The sequence below is a fragment of the Scyliorhinus torazame genome, chromosome 1, assembly GCF_047496885.1.
Source record: "Scyliorhinus torazame isolate Kashiwa2021f chromosome 1, sScyTor2.1, whole genome shotgun sequence".
Lineage (NCBI taxonomy): Eukaryota > Metazoa > Chordata > Chondrichthyes > Carcharhiniformes > Scyliorhinidae > Scyliorhinus > Scyliorhinus torazame.
The window spans coordinates 175,360,488-175,372,999 of record NC_092707.1 but is presented as its reverse complement, the minus strand read 5'-3'; the positions used below and the strand labels follow the sequence as shown (position 1 = coordinate 175,372,999).

General features: G+C 45.3%; 1 protein-coding gene across 28 annotated transcripts in view; it reads left to right on the top strand.

Annotated features, from left to right (window-relative positions):
* Window positions 1-12,512, top strand: part of macf1a (microtubule actin crosslinking factor 1a) — a 999,246-nt gene that overhangs the window by 617,886 nt on the left and 368,848 nt on the right. For 17 of the 28 annotated variants that reach the window (XM_072501197.1, XM_072501201.1, XM_072501190.1 and 14 more), the window contains exons 21-24: window positions 1,705-1,857; window positions 2,146-2,253; window positions 2,895-3,049; window positions 7,628-7,754. In XM_072501197.1, the coding sequence (XP_072357298.1) occupies window positions 1,705-1,857; window positions 2,146-2,253; window positions 2,895-3,049; window positions 7,628-7,754 (543 nt within the window). The remainder of the gene's footprint in view (window positions 1-1,704; window positions 1,858-2,145; window positions 2,254-2,894; window positions 3,050-7,627; window positions 7,755-12,512) is intronic. The other 11 variants (XM_072501211.1, XM_072501212.1, XM_072501216.1 and 8 more) reach the window with 1 other exon arrangement.

The following is a 12,512-nucleotide window of genomic DNA, read 5'->3' as shown; positions in this document are numbered from 1 at the left end:
GATCGAACCTGGGATCTTGGCACCGTGAGACACCAGTGCTAATCACTGTGCCACCTGTACTGTCCTTAAACCCATTGTTATCACCTGTCTAGCAACAACTGGTGACCAGCTTCTTCTTATATGGTAATTAAGATTTTTGAAGTCATGTGACTAAAATATCATGATTGATAAGTGGTCAGAAACCTCTACGGAGGGGCAGTACGGTGCCGCAATGGTTCGCACTGCTACCTCATGGCACCGAGGTCCCAGGTTTGATCCGGCTCTGGGTCACTGTCCATGTGGAATTTGAACATTCTCCCCGTATTTGCGTGGGTTTCACCCCCACAACCAACCCGAAGATGTGCAGGATAGGTGGATTAGCCATACTAAATTGCCCCTTAATTGGAAAAAATCAATTGCGTACTCTAAATTTGTTTTAAAAAGAAAAGAAGCCTTTACAGAAGATTCAATTATTTGACAGTGGAGCAAGGCCAAGTCTTTGGTTCTTCACGAATAATGGTTCACTATCCAGCTTGATTCATGAATAGAATTTACAAGAATGGACCTGTCATTGGAGGCTGAGATTCTTTCCCCTCTGCTCAAGATAACCCTGATGTGGAGATGCCGGCGTTGGACTGGGGTGAGCACAGTACGAAGTCTTACAACACCAGGTTAAAAGTCCAACAGGTTTGTTTCGATGTCACTAGCTTTCGGAGCGCTGCTCATCTGAGGAAGGAGCAGCGCTCCGAAAGCTAGTGACATCGAAAGATAACCCTGCCATTGTAAGCCATTGCCCTAGTGAGCAGGTTGTTCATAGATGGACAAGCAGTGGATAAACTTAACAGTGCTTCAATCTGGTAAGTTGCGCACTTTATCTGGTTAAATTTCTCCAGAAATTGTGCACAGTTAAAGGCTCCTCAACATTGTCAACGTGTACCAACGTAAAGTGTATCCCTATTGAAAAAAGTCTACACTCTACATTCGTCAAACAAAACTACAGATAAATCTATGTTTATTCTGGACCTTCTTAAACACTATGGGATAATTTTCCATATATGTCAGATACACAGCTAAATAAACAAATGCGTCCTATATTTGTAATATTCTGATAGAGGGATCCTTTTGCTGGCCATATTTTTGTTCGGGGAGGCAGCATATAAATCATTCAGGTGTTTTGCTAATTTTTTTATCTTGCTTAAATGACTGGATCAATATTTGGCCTGCTCTGCATTTAATGTTTATCTGTAACAATAGAATTGAGTTTGGATTAATCTGCAAACTGCTTTGTGATCATTTCAAGTTTTGAAACTTGTAAGTACTTATGACTGAACCCCTTCCATTTAACAATGGAATTCGGACTTGTTCCCTTTCCCTTTGTATATCGTATCACTATGCCCTCTAGAGGCCAAAGACAGAAAACAAATGGTTTTGTGAATGGTTGGATCATCTCACAATTAAAATTCAGCTTTTAAATCTGCTTTGAAATGTAAGTGATATTTTAACCTGATTGGAGATAAAGAACATGTATTCTCTTTGTAATAAATGAAATCACAGTTGTAATTTTGACTGTAGAATCTCATCACATCATTAATCTGCCCCAGTACAGTGTATGTGACTGTTCATTCCATATGTAAATTTCCCAGTTCAACAGCTTATCTTTGCTTCATATAGTGCAAGTTATCTTATTGAATATTGTGATTTTTAATTATAACCTTTATTTTGAAGGATGAAAAGGAACAGCTGATCAAGTACAAGAGTTCTATAGCAAGTCTTGTTGGAAGAGCAAAAACAATTGTTCAGTTGAAACCAAGAAATCCTGATAACACTATAAGAACCACTATCCCTATCAAAGCTATCTGTGACTACAGGCAGATTGAGGTATGATCTCTGCACCTGTCAGTAAAAGGTTGAAACGGGAACAAAATGCTGAGTTACCTTTAGCAATGTGTAGAGAGAGGTGTTAAGATATATTAAATACAGTCTCCTTGTTTAGCCCTGGATGACTTGCACCTAGAATTGACACTGGCATCTTGTTCTTGTACTATCATAAGTTTTCAACTCTGCAGTGTTTTATTAAGTAAGAAATTTATTGAATTTTGCAAACAATCTTTTTATCCCTATTTCCCCACCCCCTCCCTGCCCTGTCTCTGTTATTTCTCATGGAAGCCGCTTGGCACCATGCAGCATCCATCAGCTGGGAAGGTTAAAGGGTCTGGGCCGCAGTCAACACTCCATAACCACTGTCAATGTCACTTCGGAATTGGCCAGCAGGAGGTACGTTTTTAATGGGGTCATCCAACCATGGCAATGTTTCCCTCCATCAGAGAACAAAGAACAAAGAACAAAGTGGTGCATTGCACCTTGCAAGGAATTCTATACAACTAGACTTGGCAATATAGTTCCCAATCAATAGTACACGTGTTTTAGTAACTGTCACTATTGAAAACCCATGACGATCTAGTTGGGGAGTAGTCATTCTACTTAATCAAAAAAAACCTATTTTCTCAATCACTCAAATAGTAGTTTTATAATGATCAAAATTTACCCTGACTTGTTCCTTATTATCCCAAAAAATCAAGTAGCCATTTGTAAATTTCTTGAAGTCTACAATTAGCAGATCATGGGTTGTCTTGATTTTTTTTTAATGGTTCATTGGGTCAGCACCATGGAACACTGAATACCTCCCAAAAGTTCACATTCATTATTTATGCATAAATTGTTCTCAGAAGTCAAGGACTAGCATCTCATACACAATATCATTCAATTGAGCAAGTGAAGAAGCTAAAATGTAATTTTACATTTAATTAAATGGGCATCTTGTAAGTCTGAGTGTGCTTCTGCTGATGCCTTTCTGAAATGTAGATACGTATGTATTGGAAAAGGTACTAGAGTTATAACCTTGTAATTATTAACAGATTACTGTCTGTAAGAACGATGAGTGTGTTCTGGAGGATAACTCTCACCGAACCAAGTGGAAGGTTATTAGTCCCACCGGGAATGAGGCAATGGTTCCATCTGTCTGTTTCATAATCCCTGCACCCAACCAAGAAGCCATTGACACTGGCAGCAGGTAGAAAATATATCATTATTATACCACAATTTCATACAGCTGTATTGATTTTGCCATCTCATTGCAGAATACAATCTGCAATAATACTAATTGATTGAAATCTATTTAAGATGAATTGTTTGTATTCAGCAAATTTTTTTTATTTATCAGCATTTAATAAATTTACCTCTTTTATATAGGAATCAGAATATTTATGTAAAAAGGTACCTTTCTGATAAATTTCAGATCTTTTATGAATGATATCCTAAAGAACATACTTGCAGTGGATTTGTTACAGTTCATAAGATATAGGAGCAGAATTAGGCCAATCGGCCCATCGACTCTGCTCTGCCAATCTATCATGGCTGATATGTTCCTCATCTTCTACCTACAATGTTACAGGCCAAGAGCTGGATTGCGAAATCAGCCAGAGCATCTCCTCCCTTGAACACCAAACCTAGGAGCGGGAGTAGGCAATTTAGCCTTCCGAGCCTTACACCCTCAATGTGATCATGGCTAATCCCATCCTTGCCTCAACTCACTGTCCTGCCCATTCTCCATAACCCTTCAACCCATTATCAATTACAAATCTGTATAACTCCTCAAATCTACTCACTGTCCCTGCATCCACTGCACTCTGGGGTAGCAAATTCCACAGATTCACAACATTTTGGGAGAAGCAGTTTTTCGACAAATCTGTTTTAAATTTGCTACTTCTTATTCTAAGATTTTGACCTCTTGTTTTAGAATGCCCCTCAAGAGGAAGCATCAGCTCCACGTCTACTTTATCCATACCTTTTTGCATTTTGTATACCTCAATTAGATCTCCCCTCATTCTTCTAAACTCTCAAGTGTATCGGCCTCAACTGTTCAATCTCTCCTCGTACGACAAACTCCTCATCTCTGGAATCAATCTAATGCATCTCCTCTGAACTGCCTCCAATGCCACTACATCTTTCCTCAAATACGGGGACCAAAACGTGCACAATACCCCAGGGGCATTCTTACCAATGCTTTGTACAGTTGCCACAACACTTCCTTACCTTTATACTCAATTCCTTTTGCTACAAATGCCAACATTCCATTTGCTTCTCTTATTATCTGCTGCACCTGCATGCTCGTTCTCTGTGACTCGTGCACGAGGACCCCCAGATTCCTCTGCATCGGAGCACCTCGAAGTCTCTCCCCATTTAGATCATAAGTTGTCTTTCCGTTTTTTCGGCCAAAATGCATGACCTCACACTTATCCAGGTTAAACTCCACCTGCCACATTTTGGCCCACTCTCCTAACCTATCTGTATCCATTTGTAAGGTTCTGATTTCCTCATTGCAACTTACTGTCCCACCTATTTTTGTATAATCTGCAAATTTGGCTATAGAACCCTCTATCACTGTATCCAAGTCGTTAATATAGATTGTAAATAGCTCGGGCCCAAGGACTGAACCCTTTGGCACCCCCTTAGTTAATTCTTGCCATCCAGAAAAAGACCCATTTATCCCGACTCTCTGTCTCCTGTCCGTCAGCCCGTCTTCTATCCAAGCTAATAAATTCCCCCAAATCCCATGTGTTCTCACCTTGTGAATTAACCTTCTGTGTGGCACCTTATCAAACGCCTTCCAGAAGTCTAGATATACTACATCTACAGGATCGCCATTATCCACTTTGCTTGTTACATCTTCGAAGAACTCAAGCAAATTAATCAAATTGGTTTGGCCTTCATAAAACCATGCTGACTCTGATGGAAAGCGCTTTGGCTTGCCAAATGTCCTGATATTACGTCCTTGATAATTGATTCTAACAATTTTCCAACAAATGTTAAACTAACTGGTCTGTCATTTCCCACATTCTGCCTCCCTCCCTCTTTGAATAAGGGCGTTAAGTTAGCATTTTTCCAATCCACTGCAACCTTTGCCGTGTCCATGGAATTTTGGAATATCATAATCTATGGATCCCCTATCTCTGCTGCCACTTCCTTTAACACACTAGAATATTAAGAGGCAGCACGGTAGCACAGTGGTTAGCACAGTTGCTTCACAGCTCCAACGTCCCGGGTTCGATTCCCGGCTTGGGTCACTGTCTGTACGGAGTCTGCACGTTCCCCCCGTGTCTACGTGGGTTTCCTCCGGGTGCTCCAGTTTCCTCCCACAGTCCAAAGACGTGCAGGTTAGGTGGATTGGCTGTGCTAAATTGCCCTTCGTGTCCAAAAAGGTTAGGTGGGGTTACAAGGATAGGGTGGAGTTGTGGGGATAGGATGGAGGTGTGGGCTTAGGTAGGGTGTCCATTCCAAGGGCTGGTGCAGACTCGATGCACCGAATGGCCTCCTTCTGCACTGTAAATTCTATGGTAATGTAGGCCATCAGGCCCTAAGTGTATGAACAATATGTTAAGTCTAACCCGGGGCAGCACAATGGCGCAGTGGTTAGCATTGCGGCCTCACTGCGCTGAGGTCCCAGTTTCGATCCCGGCTCTGGGTCACTGTCCGTGTGGAGTTTGCACATTCTCCCTGTGTTTGAGTGGGTTTCGCCCTCACAACCCAAAGATGTGCAGGGTAGGTGGATTGGCCATGCTAAATTGGCCCTTAATTGGAAAAATGAATTGGGCATTCAAAATTTATTTAAAAAAAACATATGTCTAACCCAAATGACACCATAAGACATAGGAGCAGAAGTAGACCACTCGGCCCATTGAGTCTACTCTGCCAATCAATTCGATTATGACAGATCTAATACGATAATCCTCAACACCACTTTCCCTCCTTATTCCCTTGATACTCTGACTGATTAAAAATGTCTATCTCAGCCTTGGACATACTTAATGGCCCAGCCCCTACAGCCCTCTGTGGTAAAGAATTCCACAGATTCACTACTTTTTGAGAAGAAGTTCCTTCTCATCTCTGTCTTAAATGGGTGAGTGACGCCTTATTCTGAGATTGTTCCCTCTGGTCCTAGACTCTCCCACAAGGGGAAACAACCTCTCCAGATCTACCCTGAGTATCCTATATATCCCTCTACGGCTGCCTCTCATTATTCTTCTAAACACCAAGCCCAACCTATTCAACTTCTCCTCATAAGAAAATCCCCCCATACCTGGGATCAGCCTCGTGAACCTTCTCGGGACTTCCTCCGATGCTGGCATATCTTTACTTAGCTATGATGTGGAGATGCTGCCGTTGGACTGGGGTGAGCACAGTAAGAAGTCTTACACCACCAGGTTAAAGTCCAATAGGTTTGTTTCGAATCACTAGCTTTCAGAGCACAGCTCCTTCCTCAGGTGAATGAAGTGGTGGGTTCCAGAAACATGTATATAGACAAAGTCAATAATGCAAGACGGTACTTTGCATGCGAGTCTTTGCAGGTAATTAAGTCACTACAGGTCCAGATGGAGCTCCTGGAGAGAGGGATAATCCCAGGTTGAAGAGGTGTGAATTGTCTCAAGCCAGGACAGTTAGTAGGATTTCGCAAACCCAGGCCAGATGGTGGGGGGATGAATGTAATGCGACAGGAATCCAAGGTCCCGGTTGAGGCCATACTCGTGTGTGGAATTTGGCTCTAAGTTTCTGCCCGGCGATTCTGCATTGTCTCGCGTCCTGAAGAGCGCCTTGGAGAACGCTTATCCGAAAATCAGAGGCTGAATGCCCTTGACCGCTGAAGTGTTCCCCGACTGGAAGGGAACATTCCGTTCTTCCGTTGTTGCAGCGTCTGCATGGTCTCGCCAATGTACTACGCTTTGGGACATCCTTTCCTGCAGCGTATGAGTACGGCCTCAAGCGGGACCTTGTATTTATGTTGCATTACATTCACCCACACCATCTGGCCTCGGCTTGCGAAATCCTACCAACTGTCCTGGCTTGAGACAATTCCCACCTCTTTAACCTGGAATTATCTCTCTCCAGTTGCTCCGTCTGGACCTGTAAAGACATAATTACCTGCAAAGACTTGCATTCAAAGTATCGTCTTGCATCAATGACTTTGTCTATATATATACATATGTTTCTGGAACCCACCTCTTCATTCACCTGAGGAAGCAGCTGTGCTCTGAAAGCTAGTGATTCGAAACAAACCTGCTGGACTTTAACCTGGTGTTGTAAGACTTCTTACTGTGCTTTCCTTAGCTAAGGGGACCAAAACTTTTCACAGTATTCCAGGGGTGGCGTGTATAGTATTAGCAAGACTTCCCTATTTTAATCCTCCATTACCTTTGAAATAAAGGCCAACACATGTCCCTTTCAAGTTAGTAATGTGCGAGGCTCTATTCTGTTTGGATATTACATCTGTGGTATTATAAACTTGAGGACATATCTGATAAACTTTTATTGTGGTCCTCATTGGTACCCTAATTCTTTGACCTTTTTTCTGTCGTTGGTTTCTGCTTGATAAAATGTGCTTTAAAAAACTTTTGAAATTTGTTAAAACAATTCTGCTCTAGGTCTGCCTTAGTTCTCCATGTTCAACCGTTTTAGGGAAACCCATCACAAATGAGAATTTTTAAGCGGATGGTAATACCATACAGATCTCGATCTGATGTCCTGCTGTGATGTAACATTTCTGATTGTTTCTAGTTTGATTTTATATTCTCACCTTTCTATTCATGTATTTCAGAGTTGAACAAATGTATCAGAATGTTATGGCTTTGTGGCACCAGCTGCACATTAACATGAAAAGTGTTGTGTCCTGGAACTATCTAGTGAAAGACATTGATACCGTTCACTCCTGGAACAAAGAAACTGTATGTATCCACTAGTTTGCTAAAATATTGCTATGTATGGCTATTGAAATGGTACAAACTATAGCTGTGCTGTGTAGTTATTAGCAGAATAATGAAATTTTAAGATGGAATTTAGAGACTTCTAGCCCAAGTTATTTGTTGTTGCCCATGACTGATATAATCCCAATAGAAGTTCCAGAATGATGAAAAACTCCATACATAAATGAATTTCATTCTTTTTTTTTAAATAAATATTTTATTGAAAATTTTTGGTCAACCAACACAGTACATTGTGCATCCTTTACACAATATTATAACAACACAAATAACAATGACCTATTTTATAAACAAAAAAATGAATAAATAATAAATAACAAAAATGAAAACTAGCCCTAATTGGCAACTGCCTTGTCACAAGTAACACTCTCCAAAAATATAATTTAACAGTCCAATATATAATTATCTGTAGCAACGACCTATACATATTATACAGTATATATTAACAACCCTGAGAGTCCTTCTGGTTCCTCCTCCCCCTCCCCCCGATCCTGGGCTGCTGCTGCTGCCTTCTTTTTTCCATTCTGTCTATCTTTCTGCGAGGTATTCGACGAACGGTTGCCACCGCCTGGTGAACCCTTGAGCCGACCCCCTTAGGACGAACTTAATCCGCTCTAGCTTTATAAACCTCGCCATGTCATTTATCCAGGTCTCCACCCTCGGGGGCTTGGCTTCTTTCCACATTAGCAATATCCTGCGCCGGGCTACTAGGGACGCAAAGGCCAAAACATCGGCCTCTCTCGCCTCCTGCACTCCCGGCTCTTGTGCAACCCCAAATATAGCCAACCCCCAGCTTAGTTCGACCCGGACCCCCACTACTTTTGAAAGCACCTTTGTCACCCCCATCCAAAACCCCTGTAGTGCCGGACATGACCAAAACATATGGGTATGATTCGCTGGGCTTCTCGAGCACCTCGCACACCTATCCTCCACCCCAAAAAATTTACTGAGCCGTGCTCCAGTCATATGCGCCCTGTGTAATACCTTAAACTGAATCAGGCTTAGCCTGGCACACGAGGACGACGAGTTTACCCTGCTTAGGGCATCTGCCCACAGCCCCTCCTCGATCTCCTCCCCCAGCTCTTCTTCCCATTTCCCTTTTAGTTCATCTACCATAGGCTCCCCTTCGTCCCTCATTTCCCTATATATATCTGACACCTTACCATCCCCCACCCATGTCTTTGAGATCACTCTGTCCTGCACCTCTTGTGTCGGGAGCTGCGGGAATTCCCTCACCTGTTGCCTCGCAAAAGCCCTCAGTTGCATATACCTGAATGCATTCCCTTGGGGCAACCCATATTTCTCGGTCAGCGCTCCCAGACTCGCGAACTTCCCATCCACAAACAGATCTTTCAGTTGCGTTATTCCTGCTCTTTGCCACATTCCATATCCCCCATCCATTCCCCCCGGGGCAAACCTATGGTTATTTCTTATCGGGGACCCCCCCCAAGGCTCCAGTCTTTCCCCTATGCCGTCTCCACTGTCCCCAAATCTTCAGTGTAGCCACCACCACCGGGCTTGTGGTGTAGTTCCTCGGTGAGAACGGCAATGGGGCTGTCACCATAGCCTGTAGGCTAGTCCCCCTACAGGACGCCCTCTCTAATCTCTTCCACGCCGCTCCCTCCTCCTCTCCCATCCACTTACTCACCATTGAAATATTAGCGGCCCAATAATACTCACTTAGGCTCGGTAGTGCCAGCCCCCCCCCTATCCCTGCTACGCTGTAAGAATCCCTTCCTCACTCTCGGGGTCTTCCCGGCCCACCCAAAACCCATGATGCTCTTTTCAATCCTTTTAAAAAAAGCCTTCGTGATCACCACCGGGAGGCACTGAAACACAAAGAGGAATCTCGGGAGGACCACCATCTTAACCGCCTGCACCCTCCCTTCCAGTGACAGGGATACCATATCCCATCTCTTGAAATCCTCCTCCATTTGTTCCACCAACCGCGTTAAATTTAACCTATGCAATGTGCCCCAATTCTTGGCTATCTGGATCCCAGGTAACGAAAGTCCCTTGTTACCTTCCTCAACGGTAGGTCCTCTATTTCTCTACTCTGCTCCCCTGGATGCACCACAAACAACTCACTTTTCCCCATGTTCAATTTATACCCTGAAAAATCCCCAAACTCCCCAAGTATCCGCATTATTTCTGGCATCCCCTCCGCCGGGTCCGCCACGTATAGTAGCAAATCGTCCGCATACAAAGATACCCGGTGTTCTTCTCCTCCTCTAAGTACTCCCCTCCACTTCTTGGAACCCCTCAACGCTATCGCCAGGGGCTCAATCGCCAGTGCAAACAATAATGGGGACAGAGGGCATCCCTGCCTTGTCCCTCTATGGAGCCGAAAATATGCAGATCCCCGTCCATTCGTGACCACGCTCGCCATTGGGGCCCTATACAACAGCTGCACCCATCTAACATACCCCTCTCCAAAACCAAATCTCCTCAACACCTCCCACAAATAATCCCACTCCACTCTATCAAATGCTTTCTCGGCATCCATCGCCACTACTATCTCCGTTTCCCCCTCTGGTGGGGCCATCATCATTACCCCTAACAACCACAGTATATTCGTGTTCAGCTGTCTCCCCTTCACAAACCCAGTTTGGTCCTCGTGGACCACCCCCGGGACACATTCCTCTATTCTCATTGCCATTACCTTGGCCAGGATCTTGGCATCTACATTTAGGAGGGAAATAGGTCTATAGGACCCGCATTGTAGCGGGTCCTTTTCCTTCTTTAAGAGAAGCGATATCGTTGCTTCAGACATAGTCGGGGGCAGTTGTCCCCTTTCCTTTGCCTCATTAAAGGTCCTCGTCAATACCGGGGCGAGCAAGTCCACATATTTTCTATAGAATTCGACTGGGAATCCATCCGGTCCCGGGGCCTTTCTCGCCTGCATGCTCCTAATTCCTTTCACCACTTCTTCTACCTCGATCTGTGCTCCCAGTCCCACCCTTTCCTGCTCTTCCACCTTGGGAAATTCCAGCCGATCCAAGAAGCCTATCATTCTCTCCCTCCCATCCGGGGGTTGAGCTTCATATAATTTTTTATAAAATGTCTTGAACACTCCATTCACTCTCTCCGCTCCCCGCTCCATCTCTCCTTCCTCATCCCTCACTCCCCCTATTTCCCTCGCTGCTCCCCTTTTCCTCAATTGGTGTGCCAGCAACCTGTACGCCTTCTCCCCATATTCGTACTGTACACCCTGTGCCTTCCTCCATTGTGCCTCTGCAGTGCCCGTAGTCAGCAAGTCAAATTCTGTAGCCTTTGCCTTTCCCTGTACAGTCCCTCCGGTGCTTCCGCATATTGTCTGTCCACCCTCAAAAGTTCTTGCAGCAACCGCTCCCGTTCCTTACTCTCCTGCTTCCCTTTATGTGCCCTTATTGATATCGGCTCCCCTCTAACCACCGCCTTCAACGCCTCCCAGACCACTCCCACCTGGACCTCCCCATTATCATTGAGTTCCAAGTACTTTTCAATGCACCCCCTCACCCTTAGACACACCCCCTCATCTGCCATTAGTCCCATGTCCATTCTCCAGGGTGGGCGCCCTCCTGTTTCCTCCCCTATCTCCAAGTCTACCCAGTGTGGAGCGTGATCCGAAATGGCTATAGCCGTATACTCCGATCCCCTCACCTTCGGGATCAATGCCCTTCCCAGCACAAAAAAGTCTATTCGCGAGTAGACTTTATGGACATAGGAGAAAAACGAGAACTCCTTACTCCTAGGTCTGCTAAATCTCCACGGGTCTACACCTCCCATCTGCTCCATAACATCTTTAAGTACCTTGGCTGCTGCCGGCCTCCTTCCAGTCCTGGACTTCGACCTATCCAGCCCTGGTTCCAACACCGTATTAAAATCTCCCCCCATTATCAGCTTTCCCATCTCTAGGTCCGGAATGCGTCCTAGCATCCGCCTCATAAAATTGGCATCATCCCAGTTCGGGGCATATACGTTTACCAAAACCACCGTCTCCCCCTGTAGTTTGCCACTCACCATCACGTACCTGCCCCCGTTATCCGCCACTATAGTCTTTGCCTCGAACATTACCCGCTTCCCCACTAATATAGCCACCCTCCTGTTTTTCGCATCTAGCCCCAAATGGAACACCTGCCCCACCCATCCTTTGCGTAGCCTAACCTGGTCTATCAGTTTCAGGTGCGTTTCCTGTAACATAACCACATCTGCCTTAAGTTTCTTAAGGTGTGCGAGTACCCGTGCCCTCTTTATCGGCCCGTTCAGCCCTCTCACGTTCCACGTGATCAGCCGGGTTGGGGGGCTTCCTACCCCCCCCCCTTGTCGATTAGCCATCACCTTTTTCCAGCTCCTCACCCGGTTCCCACGCAGCTGTATCTCCCCCAGGCGGTGCCCCCCCGCCCATCCTCTCCCATACCAGCTCCCCCCTCTCCCCAGCAGCAGCAACCCAGTAATTCCCCCCTCCCACCCCCCCCGCTAGATCCCCCGCTAGCGTAATTACTCCCCCCATGTTGCTCCCAGAAGTCAGCAAACTCTGGCCGACCTCGGCTTCCCCCCGTGACCTCGGCTCGCACCGTGCGACGCCCCCTCCTTCCTGCTTCTCTATTCCCGCCATGATTATCATAGCGCGGGAACCAAGCCCGCGCTTCTCCCTTGGCCCCGTCCCCAATGGCCAACGCCCCATCTCCTCCACCTCCCCTCCTCCCCCCCCATCACCACCTGTGGGAGAGAGAAAAGTTA